General features: G+C 38.9%; 1 protein-coding gene across 1 annotated transcript in view; it reads right to left on the minus strand.

Annotated features, from left to right (window-relative positions):
• Positions 1-22,170, minus strand: part of WWP1 (WW domain containing E3 ubiquitin protein ligase 1) — a 95,723-nt gene that overhangs the window by 11,214 nt on the left and 62,339 nt on the right. Inside the window, exons 15-20 of the mRNA XM_068983256.1 lie at positions 20,949-21,037; positions 16,205-16,364; positions 10,118-10,251; positions 9,888-10,028; positions 9,052-9,172; positions 1,613-1,717 (exon numbers count right to left, since the gene is read on the minus strand). Coding sequence (XP_068839357.1) covers positions 1,613-1,717; positions 9,052-9,172; positions 9,888-10,028; positions 10,118-10,251; positions 16,205-16,364; positions 20,949-21,037 — 750 coding nt within the window. The remainder of the gene's footprint in view (positions 1-1,612; positions 1,718-9,051; positions 9,173-9,887; positions 10,029-10,117; positions 10,252-16,204; positions 16,365-20,948; positions 21,038-22,170) is intronic.

The raw sequence follows: 22,170 nt of genomic DNA on the forward strand, positions 1-22,170 counted from the left end.
CCTGATCTGAATTGCTCTGAGTGTCTTACAACAGAAGGCAAGGAACTTAGGGGACAGTGTGACAGTAGAAATGTATTTTAAAAACAAGAGACTAAACTTTAGCTAATAATAAGACAAAATGTTGTGCTAAATACGAAAAATAATGTTTCTGCACAGAATTGTGCTGAGGCAACATGTTTCATCAAGACAGAAATGGAGATGAACAGGGCTGGCATAAATCTCACCACCTTCCCCAGAACAAACCCCATTTGAGTGAGTGAAGTTGCTTAGTCTTGTCTCAGTCTTTGTGACCCATGGGCCATAGCCCGCCAAGCTCCTCTGTCCACGGGATTTTCCAGGCAAGAATACTGGAGTGGACTGCCATTTCCTTCTTCAGGGAAATCCCATTTAGAAAACACAACTATTCATTTGGATTTACATAAGCCAGCACTTAAGCTCCTCAGGTATACAGAAAGAAATGCCCAAAGGGAGTGTCAGGGAACAAAAGGAACAAGGAAGCTGGTAAAGAGCCAAAAGGGAAGATTAGAGACACCTGCACATACTCTTGTGGAAGTGCCCTCAGTCGGTCCGACTCTGTAGCCCACCAGGCTCCTCTGTCCATGGGATTTTCCAGGCAACAGTACTGGAGTGGATTGCCATTTCCTTCTCCAGGGAATCTTCCCAACCCAGGGATCGAACCCAGGTCTCCTGCATTGTAGACAGATGCTTTACCGCCTGAGCCACCAGGGAAGTCTGCACATACTCTATATGGATGCAATTCTGATGTCTTAGGTTTGAAAACAGAGTTACTCCTACTTTTCCTTTACTTTTTGCAACAGATAACCTGTGCAGGTGGTGTGGACCTCAGGCAGCAGGAGGGCGCAGCGGGGAGCCCACGCGCACACCTCTGCCTCAGGGCGGCTCTCTGCCCAGCCGCCCGCCACCTTCTCAGAGGCTGTGTTCATACACTAGCAGACACTTCGTCTAGATAGAATAGATATTCTCCTTTAAGCCAAGTAATAGATACAACTTCCCTTTAACCTTAATACTGTATTGAAAACCATTATTCTCCAATATTTTTGTTAATTTGCATTAAGAAAAAGAATGACAAAAAGGTGTGGAATTACAGAACGGATATATTACAATTTATTTACTCAGTTCCCCTGATGGACAAAGAGGGAAGGAGGGAGAGGGGGAGAGAGAAAGGAAAGAGAAGAAAAGTCATTCTTGAACATTATCCTCTAGATTGTTCTAATTTGCTGGCATATTATCACCTTTAGAGGAATTAAGTATTTTCATTGACTTTCTCATTAAAAACATATTCCTCTTTTACTTCCAAAATTAAGTAGAATTTATAGAATACTTTCATACTACTAGAAAAAAAAATGTTATACCTAAAACCATTACCATTAAACTATTCTTTAAAGATGGTCATTTGTTCTTTCATTTAGGAAATAAGAAATGGAAAATCCTTTAACAAGTATTACACTATCCACTTCTAATTTAAAATTCAAAGACTAAATACCGTGTCCAAAAGCAGTCTCAACCTTAAAAATTAACTGTTTGCAAATCACCACTTCATCAGAAAACATTCTCTTTCAGTATTTAGTGTCAAGAAGATAAAAGCAAATACCTGCCAAAACCAAATGATTTGCTTGCTGTTTCTGGTATAATGGCGATACACAGTGTTTCTCTGCCAATCTGCCAGGTCGACCTCCTGCATGCCACACAACATAACCTGGGGAACGAGCACGGTATCAGGTCAGAGCAAAGATTCAGAGAAGAGAGCAACTACAGGACTGAAATCTGCTAATGCCCAGCTATGCACATGCATCATTCTATCAAATGGCTATGTGTACATCAAATAACGATCACAGTAAAGCAAGTCTGACTAAATTGTGTGGCAATTTAACATGCAGAATTCTTCGGTTCTTATCTTATTCATGTTTACTGAACTTAAAAACATTCAAAAGTAACTATTCTTCAAGAAAAACATCAGCTATACAAAAACAATCACTTTTACGACATATATATCCCAAATCACATCTATTACAAATAAGTTTTAAACATACATTTCTGGTTCTTCTTTTTTTAAATCTATGCCACCTTACCTATTTTAAATTAAAAGTATACTAACCTCCTGTTACTCATCTATCCAGGCTTTGAGAATAAAATCTTCTAGATATGTAAAATTTTCAAATAACTCTAGTTTATTATATATGGGATGAAAACTATTTTGGGCCTAATAACCTGTACTTCGTTTCTCATATCAACTATGACCTATAATTTACACACAATAAAGCGTGCATATTTTAAGTACAGAGTTACATGCATTTTGACAGCAGTATATACCTGTTAACCAACCACCTCAGTGACCTCACCACAGGTTAGATTTCTCAACACAGCAGACAGACTACACTCATCCGCTCTTTTCTGTTTTCTTTTCTCGCCAGTACAATGTTTATGAGATTCATCCACACTGTGATGGCTGATGGCTACCAGTGGTTCTTTCACATTGCTGAGTGGTATTTCATTATGTAAATATACAACAATTTATTTACCCATACTCTTGTTGATGGACATTTAGGTTACTTCAAATTTTTTATTTTGATGAATAAAACTGTGATGAACATTTATGGAAAAGTTCTTCTGTTAACATATATATTTCATTCCACATGAGTAAACACCTACTAGTGGAACCACTAGGGCATAAGGCTGAGGCATGTTTAACAGTGATAATTCATTTAGTTTGAATCTGTATTTCCCCAATGATTAGTGAGCATCTCCCCGTGTTTATATGTCATCAATAGAGCTTCTTTAATGAAGTGAGTCTTTGTCCACTTAAAAATTGTATTTTTATTGAAGTGACAGGTTTTTAATATAGTCTAGATGTAACACCTTTGTCTCAAGCGTTTCTTTCAGCAGGTAGGTTGCCTTTTCATTTACTTGACAGCATCTTCTGAAGAGACGGTTTTAATTCTGATGAAGTCTAACATCCTCTTGTGTTCTTCCTAAGACACTTCCATCTAGACTCATATTTTTCTACTATGTTCTATTTTTAGTTTTTATATTTATGTTCATAATTTATTTCAAATTAATCTTTATGAGCTGACTTGGGGTCAAAATTAATTTTCTTCTATATGAATATCAAGTTAATCCAGAATCATTTGTTTAAGACTTTTCCCCTTTCCTCATCAAAATATATTAGTACTTTTGATGAAAATAATTGACAATATATATGTGGATCTATTCTGGACTCTAATTAAAGTGTTCCACTGACCTGTTTATCCTCACACAAATATCACACTATCTTAATTACTATGGCTTATAAAAATCCTTGACATTGGGTAGTAAACACTGTGTAAGATTTATTCTTTTTCAAAATTGTTTTGGCTAATCTAGAACCTGTGCATTTCCTTGTAATTTTAGAACTAGCCCATCAATTTCTATAGAAAATTCTACCAGGATGTTGATTGGATTGTGTTGTTTGGAGAAAACTGATATTTACAATACTGAATCTTCCAATACACATGATGAATGAAATATGTCTCCACTTATTAAAATTTTTTCTCAGCAATGTTTCCAGTTTTTAGGATAGAGTTCTTACATGCCTTTGGCTAAATTTGTTCATTTTTTTGAATGCTTTAGTAAATGAAACTTTGAAGTTTCAATTTCTAAATGTTTGCTGCTAGCATGCAGAAGATACACAATTGATTTTTTAAATAACTGAGCTTGCATCCTACAATGAATTATTAAAATTCATTATCATTTCTAGTTGTTTTTTGGTAGGTCCCTTAGGATTTTCTAAGTTGACAATCATGTTACCATCTGTGAATAAAGGCAGTTTTACTTCTTTCCAAACTTTATGCTTTTTGCTTCTACTTCTGCCTATTGCACTGGCTTTGGAATCTGGCACAATGTAGAACACGAGTGGTGAGGGTGGACATCACTGAGTTCCCAATCTCAGTGAGAAATATCCGAGGTATCACTATTAGAATGGTGTTAGGATTTATTTTTTTGTTGATGCCCTTTATCAAACTGAGAAGGCTGCCTTCTATTCCTAGTGTGATGAAGAGTTTTTATACAGAATGACTGTTTTATCTTCTTACAAACAGATTTTAACCTGTAAAAAGGGGCATGATTATGGATAACCATTCTTTTGGATAATGGTGTAAGTATTCTTTATTGTGGTATTATTCATGGTTAAAAGAGACAATGAATGGGAGTAGAAGAAGAAACAAGAGAAAGACAAGACAAAACGAAACAAATTTCTATTTCCTCATAGCTCTGTACTGTGAGCTAAAAGCAAATCAGCAGGCAGTTAGGCCTTTAGTCTCCTTATCTGTGTTAGACAGTTATCATGCAGCCAGACTATTTCACAAGGTGTGCTGTGAGAAGGCTGCAAGCGCTGCCAAGGGTGATATAAAAGTGTGCACCTGTTAACATCTTTCTTTATCTGCTGTCTTAGTTCCCTCTCCGTTCTGATGTCAGGCTCTTGTCGTAACACCCCTCTCTCGCTGAGAGACCCCTGAGACAGCAGTTCTTAACCAAGGGTACCAAGTATTTTAGATGTATGCATTTTGAGGGTGCAAGATTATTTCATTTTCTTCAGATTCTTAATAGAGTTTGTGATTTAAAAAATGATTAATACTACTCTAAAAAGTATCTTCCATTCTTCTACTGCATTTCTGCTAACTTGTGTAAGCAAGCTGTTAGGAAAGAGCCATTAACTAAGGTTTACACAGTCTGTCCTGATTTTCATGTATTTCCCGTGTCAGAGTTTCTAGAAGGCTAAGTCCCACATAGGACTATTACTGTATAAAACTTAAAATGCTAATTTTTTCATATGCACATTTTGATTACGTGGACAAACCAAGTTTCTTAACAGAGGACGCAAGATGGCTGAAGTTAACATACTGCCCCCAAAAGGTGGCAGAGGGGAAATGCAACCATTTTCCTAAATGGCCTTCTCTACCTTCTAATCTGCATGGGGGAGACTTGGAGAATTCACAATAACTAATCATCAGGGAAACATAAATCAAAACCACAGCGAGCTACCACCTCATACTATTATTACTGGAATTGTTACTATTAAAAACAAAAACAGAAAATTACAAGTATAGGCAAAGATGTGGAGAAGCTGGAAGGCTTATATACATTTGGTGGGAATGGAAAATGGTACAGCTGCTATGGAAAACGGCAGTGGTTCTTCAAGAAGTTAAATAGAGAATTACTATCTGATAGAGCGATACCACTGCTGAGTATTTACTCAAAAGAACTGAAAGCAGGGTCTCAAAGAGTATTCTGTACACTCACGTACATAGCAGCATTATTCACAATCACCAAAAGGTGGAATGAAGACACAGATTCAGTGACTGATGAATGGGTAAAGAAAATACACACATAAATGTATTATGTATATTAGTTGGGACCTTCTTGATATATCAGTCAACTCTTTGTGACCCAATGGACTGCAGCACGCCAGGCTTCCCTATCCTCCACCATCTCCCAGAACTTGCTCAAACTCATGTCCACTGAGTTGGTGATGCCATCCAACCATCTCATCCTCTGTTGTCCCCTTCTTCTCCTGTCTTCAATCTTTCCCAGCATCAGGATCTTTCTAATGAGTCAGCTCTTTGAATCAGGTGGCCAAAGTACTGCAGTTTCATCTCAGCATCAGTCCTTCCAATGAATACCCAGGACTGATCTCCTTTAGGATGGACTGGTTGGATCTCCTTGCAGTCCAAGGGACTTTCAAGAGTCTTCTCCAAAACCACAGTTCAAAAGCATCAATTCTTCGGTGCTCAGCTTTCTTTACAGTCCAACTCTCACATCCATACATGACCACTGGAGAAACGAAAAGCCTTGACTAGACGGACCTTTGTTGGCAAAGTAATGACTCTGCTTTTTAAAACGTTGTCTAAGTTGTCATAACTTTTCTTCCAAGGAGCAAGCGTCTTTTAATTTCATGGCTGCAGTGATTTTGGAGCCCAAGAAAATAGTCTGTTACTGTTTTCATTGTTTCCCAATCTATTTGCCATGAAGTGATGGGACTGGATGCCATGATCTTAGTTTTTTGAACGGTGAGTTTTAAGCCACCTTTTTCACTCTCCTCTTTCAGCTTCATCAAGAGGATCTTTAGTTCCTTTCTGTTTTCTACCCTAAGAGTGTTGTCATCTGCATATCTGAGGTTATTGATATTTCTTCTGGCAATGTTGATCCCAGCTAGCACTTCATCCAGTCTGGCACTTCAATAATGTACTCTGCATAAAAGTTAAATAAACACAGTGACAATATACAGCCTTGATATACTCCTTTCCCAATCTGGAACCAATCCATTGTTTCATGTCCGGTTCTAACTGTTGCTTCTTGATCTGCATAGAAGCAACAGGTTTCTCAGGAGGCAAGTAAGGCAGTCTGGTATTCCCATCTCTTTAAGAATTTTCCACAGTTGTGGTCTACACAGTTCAAGTCTTTACCCTAGTCAGTGAAGCAGGTGTTTTTCTGGAACTCTCTTGATTTTCCGATGATCAAATTGGGTGTTGGCAATTTGATCTCTGGTTCCTCTGCCTTTTCTAAATCCAGCTTGAACATCTGGAAGTTTATGGTTCATGTACTTTTGAAGCCTAGCTTGGAGAATTTTGAGCATTACTTTGCTAGCATGTGAAATGAGTATGCAGTAGTTTGAACATTCTTTGGCACTGACCTTCTTTGAGATTGGGATGAAAACTCAATCCATTTTCCAGTCCTGTGGCCACAGCTGAGTTTTCCAAATTTGTTGGCATACTGAGTGTAGCACTTTCACAGCATCATCTTCTAAGATTTGAAATAGCTCGGCTGGAATTCCATCACCTCCACTAGTTTTGTTGGTGGTGATGCTTCCTAAGGCCCACTTGACTTCGCACTTCCTGATGTCTTGCTCTAGATGAGTGATCACACCATTGTGCTTATTTGGGTCATTAAAATCTTTTTTGTATAGTTCTTCTGTGTATTCTTGTCACCTCTTCTTAATAATCTCTGCTTCTGTTAGGTCCATACCGTTTCGGTACTTTATCGTGCCCAACCTTGCATGAAATGTTCTCTTGGTGTCTCTAATTTTTTTGAAGAGATCTCTAGTCTTTCCCATTCTATTGTTTTTCTCTGTTTCTTTGCATTGTTCACTTAGGAAGGCTTTCTTATCTCTCCTTGCTATTCTTTGGAAGTTTGCATTCAGATGGGTATATCTTTCATTTTCCCCTTCGCTTTTCACTTCTCTTTTTTTCTCAGCTATTTGTAAGGCCTCCTGAGACAACCATTTTGCCTTTTTGCATTTCTTTTTCTTGGGGATGGTTTTGATCACTGCCTCCTGTACAGTGTTATGAACTTCTGCCCCTAGTTCTTCAGGCACTCTGCCTGTTAGATCTAATCCCTTGAATCTGTTTGTCACTTCCACTGTATAATCGTAAGAGATTTGATTTAGGTCATACCTGAATGGTCTAGTGGTTTTCCCTACTTTCTTCAATTTAAGTCTGAATTTGGCAATAAGGAGTTCATGATCTGAGCCACAGTCAGCTCCCAGTCTTGTTTTTGCTGACTGTATAGAGCTTCTCCATCTTCAGCTGTGAAGAATATAATCAATTGGATTTTGGTATTGACCATCTGGTGATGTCCATGTGTAGAGTCATCTCTTGTGTTGCTGGAAAGAGGGTATTTGCTATGACCAGTGTGTTCTCTTGGCAGAACTCTCTTTGGTTTTGCCCTGCTTCATTTTGTACTCCAAAGTCAAACTTATCTGTTATTTCAGGTGTATCTTGACTTCCTACTTTTGCATTCCAGTCCCTTGTGATGGAAAGGACATCTTTTTTCGGTGTCAGTCCTAGAAGGTATTGTAGGTCTTCACAGAACCTGTCAACTTCAGCTTTTCTTTGGCATTAGTGGTTGGAGCATAGACTTGAATTACTGTGATACTGTGAATCGTTTGCCTTGGAAATGAACAGAGACCAGTCTGTCGTTTTTGAGATCCAGTGTGTCGTTTTTGAGATTGCACCCAGGTACTACATTTTGGACTCCTTTGTTGACTATGATGGCTACTCCATTTCTTCTAAGGGATTCTTGCCCACAGTAGTAGATATAATGGTCATCTGAATTAAATTTGCCCAATATGGTCCATTTTAGTTCACTGATTCCTAAAATGTCAATGTTCACTCCTGCCATCTCCTGTTTGACCACTTCCGATTTACCTTGATTCATGGACCTAACATTCCAGGTTCCTATGCACTGCTGTTCTTTATAGCATCAGACTTTACTTTCACCACCAGACACATCCAGAGCTGGACGTTGCTTCTGCTGTGGCTCAGCCTCTTTTTTCCTTCTGGAGCTATTTCTCCACTCTTCTCCAGTAGTACATTGGGCACCTCCCGACCTGGGGAGCTCACTTTCCAGTGTCACGTGTTTTTGCCTTTTCTCACTGTTCACCATCTGCCTGTTGCTGCTGTTCAGTCACTCAGTCGTGTCTGACTCTGCCATCCCATGGTCCGCAGCCCACCAGGCTCCTCTGTCCATGGGATTCTCCAGGTGAGTATACTGGAGTGGGCTGCCATTTCCTCCTCCAGGATATATATGTTACTTACATACATAGAGTAAATACTGAAAATATATACATATATGTTATATATGTATACCTGTATATTATATATATTCAGTATTAAAAAGCAAAAAAATTTTATACATGCTACAATATGGATGAACCATGAATACATTATGGTAACTGAAATAAGGCAGTCACAATACGACAAATATTGTATGATTTCCCCTACTTGAGTTCCCCCAATTATTAATAAGTTTGCACTTTTCAGGAGCCCTAAGAGTTGGCATGATTGATGATTTTGCGCTATGACAGCATCATATTTGGGAGAACTTAAGACCCTTACTCAGTGCTGGAGTTTTATACCCCCTAAACATTTCGATGAATCAGAGCAGATTGAAGATGGTGCCATATGTTTTTAAAGCTTGCGGACATTCTATTATAGAAGCATAACAACAGACCCTCCTCCCATTAACTTTCCCTATAATAGCATAATAAAAGATCCTAACCTCCAATTCTTTTTCATCAAAGTACTGCAGCCACTGAAGGGGAACAACCTCATTAAAGCCATCAAGGAAAGCTTTGGTCTGTTCTTGTACTCCTCGAGAAAAACGCCACTCAGTCATTAAACTGAAAATAAAGATGGTATTTAAAAAGATGGTATTTTCTATGTAAGGTAAAAGGGTTTAAAACACAGAGTACTTCTTAACCATCATTAAAAGAGAAAGTGAAGAAAATCAGGAAGCTGTACGGAGTGTAGAATTCAAGTGAGCACAGTTTCAAACTGGAAGTTGTGGTGAGCACTATTAAAAGAATAAGTTAAAAAGGGAAAGTGAAATGGAATAAGAATGAGTACTGCAGTGCTAGTCAGGTGCGGCTCCAGACTTGGTTTTCCTACTATCTACAGAGGGCCTCCACCTCCTCATCTAGAAATGAAGAAGTGCATGGGCTTTGGAAAGCCCTTCTTTAGCACCAATGTTCTCTGATTTTTGATCCAGACAAGGTACCATGCAATACAGCAAGTGGCAGCGGGAAAGTGGAGGTCATCATATACACTTTTTTTCAAGAATGTTAGTACTGTTGGGAAGAACTTAAATAAATGTATTTCAGAGGCAAGGGAAGTGGGTTTTTTCAAAAATTATATTTGAATTTTTGAGTGCTTTTGCAACATGTTTATAAATTAAGAGGAATATTGAGCAGAGAAAAAATAATTGAAAAGGATCACTGAAAGAGGGAATGAATGTGGAACATTCCCCGAGGAGCAAACAAGGCGTAAAGACAAGGGTATGGAGAGACAGTTCTAAGGCGCTCTGGCAGCTGTAGAAAGTAGGGACCATCACCTTACCCAATATATTCATCTTTGTTCTCCTCTGTCACTAGGATATTGGAACCTCCCAACTTCAGGTCATGTGACGTAACCTTTCCCAAAATCTCCATGTCAACAGAAAAGTACATTTCTAAGCCACATTCTTCAATGTTGTTGTCTCTGGGTGATAGAGAGATACAACCACTAATTAACAAAATATGTAAAACTGGTTTCAAGAAAATACCGTATTGAAAGATAAATCTTCAAACCTTATCCAGATAAGAGAATTATAAAATTCAGTATCAATCGATTCCAAATCCTTAATAGTCAGTTTTTTACTTAGCATACGCTTGTAGAAGGGTAATGAGAAACCAGTATCAATAAACTTCCCATGAAAGAGTGCCTGCCAAGAAAAAACAAAAAATTTAAAAAATTTACAAAGGAGCAATTTTCCTATTCAGGGCACAATGATAACAGAGGTATCATAAGGCTTTGCAGGCAAAAAAGTACTTAATAATTAACCTGTATAAATCATGAAAACTAAAAGATTGGAATCATGAAAACTAAAAAAAAAAATATTCTATAAGATGCTAAGTATGAAAAACAAATTTAGAGTGAAAACAGTATCTCTTTAACTGAGGTCAAACACTTAGCTATATGATGCCCTGTCAATAACTTTAAAGAGGATGATAATGGAGCCTTATAAAACTCCTACTTTTAAATATGTTTCATGAGTTACATTAACCCCACTAGACACAGAAAAGAAGGCGTTTTGGGGGTCCCTGTGCACCTGGGAAGACCCCTCCCCAACTCCGTTCTCATCCCAGTTGCTGAGAGAGCTTCAGGACTGGCCCTGTCTCGCCTCCACAATGGCCAATGCAGAGCGCCCAAGACCTGCAGCTCTCTCACTCTCACCACCATCCGCCTGTCTACTGTGAAACCTGATTCCGTGTCTCACATCTCACCTAACTTTCAAAACCATCCTACTATGTTTCGTCCTCTTCAAGCTCATGGTCCATCATTAGCAAAATCCCCCACATTCTCAATTCATCCTTTGAAGATCCTTTCGCATCTTTTTCTAACAAAAATCTGGCATTTTTCTGAGGATCCTGTTTCCTCTCAAATCCTCTCAGGGAGCTGGCTGTCTCTCTCCTATCCCCGTGTCACCAAGTCTGGGAGTGGGTGTGTGTTGCTTCTCATCACTAATTTCACCTCCCTTACCTGCCCCAGCATGCAAGACCATGCCAGCCCTCTACGTTCATGGCTCACCACCCACTGCTTCCTCACTGCAGTCACCCTTAGATCTTCCGGTTTCCCCCCTTTACTCATTCAGTCCCACGCTTTTTCAAAAAGACCGTCATCATTTTTAAGATTTCATGATCTGCACTGATGATTCTTTTACTACCCTCGCATGTTTTAATCCTTTCTGTGATCTTAGTCTTTAACTTAGTTGAATGTTCTCAACACCATACCCTTGACACTGTTATTAGCACTGACTGCAATTCCTTCATAAACTGAATTCCAAAGAGCTCCTGACATTCCAGCTCACCACCTTCAGCAGTAAACACCAGCAAGTTTTGACCCCACTGGGATCTAAAAAAATCCAGGGAACTTGTTAGCTTGTTACTGTCACTCAGCCCGCTTATGAAGTTATTTCTCCCCTTACTCAGTTTTTCTTGAAAATTTTGGCCACACCATGCGGTATGTGGGATCTTAGTTCCCCCAACCAGGGATGGCGCCCACACCCTCTGCAGTGGAAAGCTCAGGAGTCTTAGTTCCTCGGCCACCAGGGAAGTCCTCCCCTTACTCGGTTTAGATTCCATCGTCTGTCACTAAAGTTACTCCCTTGGACCTTCAGAGCACAATCACCTTAACCACTTGGCCAACTCTCCCATGTACCTTCAAACCTCGTCTCCTCACTCTACACTAATGAACGTGGTCTCCATCTCGCCAAGGAAACAGCCACCACGAGAGAACTTCTTTACTTCCCCCACACCTGCTCACTAGTATTAGGCTGGTGCAAAACGAACTGCAGTTTTTGCAATGTTGAAATTTGCCACTTGATGTTGGAATACATTCTAAATAAATGTAGTTGTATTAAACATCCTTTTAATGCACATTTCTCGCTTTATAGTCTTCTTTTTTGCTAATGACTATTACTTGCTGTTTACTGTATACTTATTTTAGACTATAGAAATGATGCTAGACAAAAAGCAAATTGAGTGATTTTTTTTTTTTTTAATTCAAGTTCAAAATGGGTCGTAAAGCAGCACAGACACCTCACAACAACAATGCACTTTGGCCTGGAACTGCTAACAAACGCACAGCGCAGTGGTTGTTCAAAAAATTTTAAAAAGGAGACGACAGCCTCGAAGTTGAGAAACGTAGTAGCTGGCCATCAGAAGTTGACAATGACTAGCTGAGAAGATCATCAAAGACAATCCTCTTACTACACAAGAAGCTGCTGAAGAACTCAAAGCTCATCATTCTATAGTCGTTGGGCATTTGAAGCAAATGAGAAAGGTGAAGAAGCTCGATAACTGGGTGTCTCATAAGCTGGCTGAAAATTTAAAAAATCTTCAGTTTGAAGTGTCTTCTTCTCTTATTCTGTGCAACAACAGTGAACCATTTCTCAACCAGATGGTGATGTGTGAAGAAAAGTGGATTTTATGACAACTGGTGATGACCAGCTCAGTGGATGGACCGAGAAGAAGCTCCAAAGCGCTTCCTACAGCCAAACTTGCATCAAAAAGAGGTACTGGTCACTGGTGGTCTGCTGCCAGTCAGATGTACTATGGCTTTCTGAATCCCTGCAAAACAATTACAGCTGAGACGTTTGCTGAACAAATCGATGAGATGCACTGAAAACTGCAATGCCTGCAGCCAACATTGGTCAACAGAAAAGGGCCCAATTCTTCTCCATGACAATGTCTGATGACATCTGACTGCAAATTGCACAACCAATGCTTCAAAAGTTGAACGAATTGGGCCACGGAGTTTTGCCTCATCCACTATATTCACCTGACCTCTCACCAACCGACCACCACTTCTTCAAGCATCTTGACAGCTTTTTGCAGGGAGAACGCTTCCACAACCAGCAGGAGGCAGAAGATGCTTTCCAAGAGTTCGTGGAATTCTGAAGCACGGATTTTTATGCTACAGGAATAAACAAACTTATTTCTCATTGGCAAAAATGTGTTGATTGTAATGGTTTCTATTCTGATTAATAAAGATGTGTTTAAGTCTAGTTATAATGAATTAAAATTTATTGTCTGAAACCGTAATTACATTTGCACAAACCTAACAGTATCTGAATCTATGTACTCCTACTGTGGAGAAGCTATGACTTCTCTGTGCACTGGACACATCTCCCCCTTGCTCTCCTATTCAAGGTCACTGCTCCCAAATCCCCATCTCTCTGACCTCATCAAATTCCTTCTTCTCCTACTGATCATCGGCAGCGTATGTTTTATTCTCCTCCCATTCTTGGTTCCATATATACTTCATGGTACTGCCCAGTATCTTTTTAATCCTTTATTGAAAGTTTCTTTAAGAGATTTTGCGTGTGTGTGCTTAGTTGCTCAGTAGTGTACGACTCTTTGCAACCTCAAGGACTGTGGCCCTCCAGGCTCCTATGTCCATAGGATTCTCCAGGCAAGAATACTGGAGTAGGTTGCCATGCCCTCCTCCAGGGGATCTTCCCAACCCAGGGCTCCCACCCTGAAGGTGGCTTCTTTACCAGTTGAACCACCAGGGAGGCTCCTTTAAGAGATTCATCAGTTCAGTTGCTCAGTCGTATCTGACTCTTTGCAACCCCATGAACCACAGCACACCAGGCCTCCCTGTCCATCACCAACTCTCGGAGTTTACCCAAACTCATGTCCATCGAGTCGGTGATGCCATCCAACCATCTCATCCTCTGTCATCTCCTTCTCCTCCTTCCCTCAATCTTTCCCAGCATCAGGGTCTCTTCAAATGAGTCAGCTCTTTACATCAGGTGGCCAAAGTATTGGAGTTTTAGCTTCAACATCAGTTCTTCCAATGAACACCCAGGACTGATCTCCTTTAGGATGGACTGGTTGGATCTTGCAGTCCAAGGGACTCTCAAGAGTCTTCTCCAACACCACAGTTTAAAAGCATCAATTCTTCGGCACTCAGCTTTCTTTATAGTCCAACTCTCACTTCCATCCATGACCACTGGAAAAACCATAGCCTTGACTAGACGGACCTTTGTTGGCAAAGTAATGTCTCTGCTTTTGAATATGCTGTCTAGGTTGGTCATAACTTTCCTTCCAAGGAGTAAGAGTCTTTTAATTTCATGGCTGCAATCACCATCTGCAGTGATTCTGGAGCCCAGAAAAATAGTCAGCCACTGTTTCCCCATCTATTTCCCATGAAGTGATGGGACCAGAGGCCATGATCGTGGTTTTCTGTATGTTGAGCTTTAAGCCAACTTTTTCACTCTCCTCTTTCACTTTCATCAAGAGGGTCTTTAGTTCTTCACTTTCTGCCCTGAGGGTAGTGTCATCTGCATATCTGAGGTTATTGATATTTCTCCTGGAAATCTTGATTCCAGCTTGTGCTTCCTCCAGCCCAGCGTTTCTCATGATGTACTCTGCATATAAGTTAAATAAGCAGGGTGACAGTATACAGCCTTGACGTGCTCCTTTTCCTATTTAAGAGATTAGTTGTATTTATTTCTCCTTCCAGTCTCCCTTGAGGCTCCTCCCATCCACCATTCCTCTCCACTGCACATGAATATCACTCACCTGGCCAAATCAAACAGTTACTTATTGAACCTCATCTTGATCAGCCAGCAGCATTCGACACAGCTGATCACTTATTTCTTGACACACACTTCCTTCCTCCTTAGTCTTCTGGAAAGCATTTGCATTTATTCTCCTATCTCCTCCTGAGCCTAGGCTCTTTTGCCGGTTCCTTCTTATCTCCCCAACTTATAAGCGTCCTTAAACAACTTCTCTGTCCACACTGATTCTTTAAATGGTTACATCGTCTTACTGAGATATCCTCTCATTGCCAGACTTGTGTATCCAACTATCTATTCTACATCCCCACTTGAAAGTTGGCAAGAATCTTAAACCAAATCCCAATTCTGGAGTCCCTCCCCCCTCCAAATTTCCTCTATGTCACAACCCTGTCATCCTGGGAAATGGCAGCTGCAACCAGATACACAGATCTTACAGTCTGGTACAACACCTGACTCGCACACCTTGCACCTGAACGGGCAGAAGACCTGACTCGCACATCTTGCCCCTAAACGGGCAGAAGACCTGATTGCCTCTAAGTACGATACATCCAGAACCCACAGCACGCCTCACCGCCTCCACGGCTATAGCTCTTGAGTCCGAGCCTGAGGACTCAAGTACCATCTCTCAGCTGAGCTGTTGCGAGTGGTCTTCCTGCTTCTCCTCTTGCTTTCCTTTGCCCTCAATTACAGTCTCTTCTACAAGGCAGCAAACTGAGCTTTATCAAATCCATGGTCATATTACGTTCCTTAGATCATACTACTCCCTGCTCAAAACCCTTAGCTGAATTTCTGAATGATCCCACAAACTGCCTATGTCTCATCTCCTACCACGTTCCCTCTATGGGCCAGCTATGACATTTTCATTCAAAAACGTACTTCCACCCAAGATAATTTTTTTCAGGTTGTTCCCTGTGCCTCGAATGTTGTTCTCCAAAATATCTGCATGATTCAATCCCTTGCTGTCTTATTTCTGTTCAAGTGTTACCCATCAGACAGGCCTCCTTTACTCATATTAAATAACAGAGCAACACTTCCTTTCCCTCAGTATATATTCATTATTTGTCTCCCTCTAACAATATTTATATCCCTAAGAACAAGGACTGTGTCTTATCATGGTTTCATCCCGTTCATACTATGATGCCATAGCAGGCAATGAATATTTGCTGAATAAATGGATAGATAATAAAGTGCAAATAAATATATAAACACAAACACTTCTCAAGAAGTTTATGGTCCTACAAGACCTTCTGCAAAGCTACGAAAATTCCAAAATTATCGATCAAATTCAATGATTATATATACAACTCAGATTTTCCTCTTATTGAAAAGTGGTCATACTACAATTAGGATTAAATGAAAGGACTTCTAAAGACCAACTGGCTGTATCAATAATCCTATATTCACAATCTTCACACAGGAACTTATTTTGATACTCTCTAGGCAAACTTCCTTGGTAACCAAATTTGTGAATACAGATAACCAAGGATGCTATGTATCAGTTACAAAAAAAAAATCTTCTCTAAAATACTTCTGAAATAAGCAAAATTCAAATAAATAAATAAGTACGTAATGGAAAGCCAAGACTCACCATAGCAATAAAGCGACCAATGAAACAAAAGTATGAAAGATGGTCTGGATTAATAGTTGATGCTGGATTTATCTGTAGACAGTAGTTGTTCTTGCCAGCATACTCAAATAAGCAATACATGGGGTTCAAAACTTCATGTGAAAGCAAGAAAAACCATTCTCTAAAAGAAGATAAGTCAATATTATTTTTAGCAACCATATATAAATTTAAAAACAGACCTTAAATAAATTCATACATAACATCCCATCTCTACTCAACAGTCTTTAACAACTCTACTGCCCAATTCCTAAGCCGCCCATTCTAAATTACCTGCCAGTTCCCGCACTGCCAAACTATAAACTAGGTGTTTCTCACATACTGTGTGCTTCTTCCTATGCCATACTTTTAGGTATGAATCCTGAACTTCAACTCAGCCTATGGGGATCCCACTTTCAAGTTCAGCTGATATCTACTTCAGCAATTTTGGAGGCATTTTTCCGTGTATTTCAGTGTCTCAGTCACTGAACAATCCCACAATATTATTCATTTTTCTGCATTTGACTGGCCCACAAGACCACTATATCCACCAGACTGTAAGGAACTCAAAAACAAAAGCCATGTCTCTATCTTTTGTACCTTTAACTCTTATAGGCACCTGACAACCTATACACACTAGATTTATAAGGAAGACTTATTTTATTTATTTATGGCTGCGCTAGGTCTTCATTGCTATGTGCAGGCCTTCTCCAGCTGTGGTGACTGGGCTACTCTTGGTTGTGGTGCTCAGGTTTCTCACTGGAGGAGCTTCTCTCATCACAGAGCAGGGTTCTAGGGCAGGCGGGCATCAGGAGCTGTGCTCTGGGCTCTAGAGCACAGGCTCAGTAGCTGTGGCACACGGGCTAGCTGTCTTGCAGCACGCGGGATCTTCCCAGACCAGGGATCAAAGCCATGTCCCCTGCACTGGCAGGTGGATTCTCTAGCACTGAGCCATCAGGGAAGCCCTGAATAGGCTTCAGTGAGTATTTGCTGGTGATACTGAGGTAACACAGCATGGCTGCTATGAACAGTTTTAACTGTTTTTTTCAGGCAATGGATTAAAAATGGAACTAAAATTTTAAAAGGTGAAATCTTTAAATGGGGTAGGCATTATCTAACTTATTACCATGTAACTTGTCTCATTTTAAAAAGTCCAATACAGAAAACCTGACTAGGTAAAAGATTAATAATTTATATTATAAAATAAACAATATGCAAAGCCTGTCTTCCACAGCAATTTCTTCTAATACAGGGTTACAAACTCAAATACCTACAGATATTAGTGAGTGAGGACAAGGGGCTTCCTTCTCTGCATGGGCTCACAGTCTTCTACTCAGTCACAAACCCCCATTCCTCATTGTATCCTGGATAAAAGTTACCACTGGTCTAGGAAGAATTACTTCTAGGCATATAATCATAGTCCTTAGACAACTTGGCTATGGTGGGCAGGAAGTGAAAAAGAATGTATGATACCTGACAGGGAAAGCAGCTACTCTGATTCAGCAATTGATGCCATGTGAGAAGATGTGGCAATTGTTTTTAAAGAGAGGCCAGAAATCTTGATTCATAGGAGTAATCTAGTGATTTCTTTAATGTTGTCAAATAATATAAAAAAAAATTTAAAATCACAATGGGGGCCATCACTATACAAGCTAGGTCTGGCCTGGCAGCCCGTTCAGAAATGCTTTTCTGAAACTTTAAAATATAATCTTGGAAACTTAATGAAGGGTAGAGAAGGGAGTCTAAATCCACTGAGAAATGTTAAAATCGATTTATAAAAGGAAATTCAGTCCCCAAATAATAGCTGAACCAAGTTGACTTCCCACTGTGGTGAGGCTGAAGTAACACACGTCCCCAGGAAGAGAAACTGAACAGATCTAGTGGGCTGCCGTCCATGGGGTCACACAGAGTTGGATACGACTGAAGTGACTTAGCAGCAGCAGCAGCAGTGAGAACGTGTTTAGACACAAAAACTAGAAATAAAACTCCCGGATGTTGCAGATGACTTTCAGCAATCAGCCCAGAGAAAACTGGGTACATTGAAAGTAAGAATGACTACAGCATGGCATCTAACCTATGCTCTAATACTAATAGTAAGAAAAAAGAAGGAAAAACTCTAAGTAACAAGAGGTAGAAGAGTTCCTGTTAACATATTCTTCCATATCTCTCAAATAAATTAAAGAGTTACAAGAGGTTGAAAAAATTAATAGACAACGAATGAGTTAGCAGAGTCTAGAGAGGAAAACAGTAAAACCACCAACGATGAAAAGTCACATTAGAAGCAGCAACACACGGGGCAGTACTGCCAACAGAGATGCAAGCACAGGCGTGAGAAGAATCAGAACAATGGAAAAGCACAGATGAAAGTGCCCTGAGGAGAGATGACAGACAGTAAGGCTGAGAGGGGAGTCCACATACCCATGACTGAGGTTCCTGAAGAAAAACGGAACAAATGGAACAGAAAAAATATTCAAAGACCTAATAGAAGAAAATTTCCCTTAAATTAAGGAAGATCTTAATAAGCGCCCCCAAAAAGATACAAAACAATCAACATGAAATTAATGAACTTCTAAGAAAAGACCTGTGTGGGTACCCAGAGGAAAAAAGCTTCCTACAAGGGGCTGGCCTCCTATTTGATAGTGTTTACATTCAATTAGAAGACAGTGAAGCAACGTCTACCGAGTACTGGAGAAACAAGTGTTGTGTGAGAAATTTATATCTAATAAAGTTCTTGTTTAAAAACAAAAGCAGCAGAAAACCTATTCTCAAACATGTAAAACTAGAGGGATATATCACCCTTGTGAACTGATTAAACCAAAACCAATACATGAATTAAAATAAATAATTTGGGAATAAGAAAAACATAGTGTGCGGTAACTAATTATGTACATTATATGCATTAAAACCATAAAAATATAAAACAAAACCCAAACAGTTGAGGTACAAAATGGTTAAGAATATGAATATTATAAAGTCAGACACTGTAAAAATAATACCATATTTCATTTCTAAGATGTGCCTTTTTATGTCTGAACATTTTTGAAACTGAGACAATCACAGTAGATGTGATATGAATATCCATGGTGAAAGGCAGTTTTCTCTTCCAAAAAAACTTGCTGCTTTAGATGAGAAAACACACTCACACAACCAGCTCTGCTAGTCCAGCAGCTCTAGTTTTCTACCTGCTTAAGTCAGCTGTACTGAAACTGTGATTATGTAACTCTGAACACCCATGAAGTACCAGTTCAAAAAGAGAGTTGTTTCTAAGAAAAGCAAATTTAATTCTTTGTAAATATTTAATGAAAATGCTTTGACTAAAAAATAAACTGCAGTCAAATTAGCTCTGGGCAAAGCAATTAAGGAAAAAAAATTAAATAAAAAGGATCTCCTGTTCTTACTGCTTCATAAGTGTCTGTTAAAGAAATATTTAGTAAATGTGGAAAACTATTTAGTCAAAAGGACTCAGACCGGATTAAAAACACAAACATCAAACCAACATAAATTGTTATAATAGCAAAAAACAAGAAACAACCTTATTCATGCTGATTCATCAACTATACTATGTCCAAACAAGGGAAGATTATGCAACCATGAGTATAAGGTCTATATCTGATATGGAAAGATATCCATGATATACAAAATAACAAAATCAAGCTGCTATATTTTGCAAATTGTATGATCAATTCTGTTTTTAAAAAATCAGCAAATATGCATATTCCAATTTATATACAACTGACCCTTGAACAACATGCTTTTGAACTCTGCAAGTCCCCTTATACATGGATTTTTTTCAATAAATATAGTACCTGTATTTTCATTTTACAAATATCTTAAAATCAATTAAGTGCAGCAAAAGTCAATTAGAGATCACAATGTGTGGAACTGAAAGAACTAGGGATTTGAATCCAGATTTTATCCAAACTGCTTTAGCTTCCTGTTCTTTGGTAAGTCAATCATCAGTTCCTTTGTTTTGTGTTTTTAATGGAAATAAAGTTGGTTTACAATATTGTTGTTAGTTTTAAGGCATATAGTAAAGAGTTTCTGGAGAAGGCAATGGCACCCCACTCCAGTACTCTTGCCTGGAAAATCCCATGGACGGGGGAGCCTGGTAGGCTGCAGTCCATGGAGTCGCAAACAGTCGGACACGACTGAGCGACTTCACTTCCACTTTTCACTTTCATGCACTGGAGAAGGAAATGGCGACCCACTCCAGTGTTCTTGCCTGGAGAATCCCAGGGACGGGGGAGCCTGGTGGGCTGCCATCTCTGGGGTCACACAGAGTCAGACACGACTGAACTGACTTAGCAGTGAAGTGTTTCAGTTAAAATTTTCAGATTATATTCCATTATAGGTTTGTAAATGATACTGAATATAATTCCATGCTATACAGTAAATCTTTGTAGCTTATCTATTTTATGTATAGTAGCTTGTATTGATTAATCCCATACTCTTTTGTTTTTGAAACAGAAGTAGCAGTACACAGATTTTTGACAACACAGGATTCAGCACCCCTAACCCCCATGTTTTTAAGGGTCAACTGAATATGCAGAGAAAATATACAGGATAAGCAACATAATAATAATAACGGTTACTCCTAGATTTATGTGAATATTTCAATTTTTGTTTTTAAAAATAATTCTAGATTGCTATTGAAAAAATGTTATGTTTTCAAGAATATATCTACAGTGGAGATGCACTTATTTCAAAGTAGATATGTCTTTTATTTTACCTTGCTAGGCCACCATAATCAAGTCCTTCTTCTCCTCTAAATATTACATATAGTCGCCTCCTCAAGTCATAGGGTTTTAATGCCATAATCTAATTAAAAACAAAAACATGGATGCTTAAACATTCATATGTAATACAAGTTTCCTCCAAAACAGTTTTGATTAAATTTCATCTGTTTTCAAAGTTACACATTTTGTTATCTTATACAACACTGCTTTTAATTCAAAGAGATCAACTGGTTTATTCCACAAACTAGCAAAGATGCATCTTACTCTACTAAGCTTTCTCTGATTAACTTTCATAAATCTCTTTCCCTTCTTCTGGTATTAAACGGTAGTTCTACTTTGGGTTAGTAGCAAGAGAGGAACAGCTTAAAACAGAATGCTTTTCAAGTTAGAAAATATTCCCTTCTCTGTCACTCTCCAAATTTTACCGAAATCTTATAAAAGGTGACTTGCAAATTTTTTTGATGAGCAACACTTAATGAGAAGTAGAATTTATTGCTTACACCACACATTCCATTTCTCAGTAGGAAAGGAACTCAGCTATTGTGAAGAATTATTTATAAGATGATGAATTTTAGCATAAAAAGGTTTATCTTAAAACTATATCTATACTAGATATTTTATAAGCCTTAAAGGCTCACACTAAGGTTACTAGTAAGTAAGCTTTACTTCCAGATAAAAGGGAATTATATCCGAAAGCCAAGACTGGCCTGGGTGAGGCGACAGCTCACTAGCTGGCCTCTACTTTACAGCCAGTCATGGGCTCACAGGGCACGATTCTCCCCAAGCCAGAGGACAAAGCCAAGTAAAATCTACCATGAATTCAGACGTGTATGTCTTAAAACAAGGTTTACACAGAGCTTGGAACAAGATAACAATTTATTAAATCAAACAGAAAAAGTTTTGCTGATAACAGCTATATTAAGTAACTTGTCCAAACTGCAACAAGTGACTAAACTGAAGCTAGGATTTGAACATCACTGACTTAAGAATTGTTATTCCATTTTGGCTTCTATACATAAAAGTCCCTGTGTACCTGAACCCACAGAGAATTTTAATTCATCACTGTAATACTTCAGGAGAGGACTGAGAAGAAAAATTCTCAACCTCGTCAGAAAAAAAGAACTGACAATATTTTGGTTTTTAATCTTTATTCTACAGATAATTCAGCAAAGGTATTACATGCATTTGTTCATGCCACCAAATGTTTATTAATAC

This window comes from Capricornis sumatraensis, chromosome 11, assembly GCF_032405125.1.
Source record: "Capricornis sumatraensis isolate serow.1 chromosome 11, serow.2, whole genome shotgun sequence".
Classification (NCBI taxonomy): domain Eukaryota; kingdom Metazoa; phylum Chordata; class Mammalia; order Artiodactyla; family Bovidae; genus Capricornis; species Capricornis sumatraensis.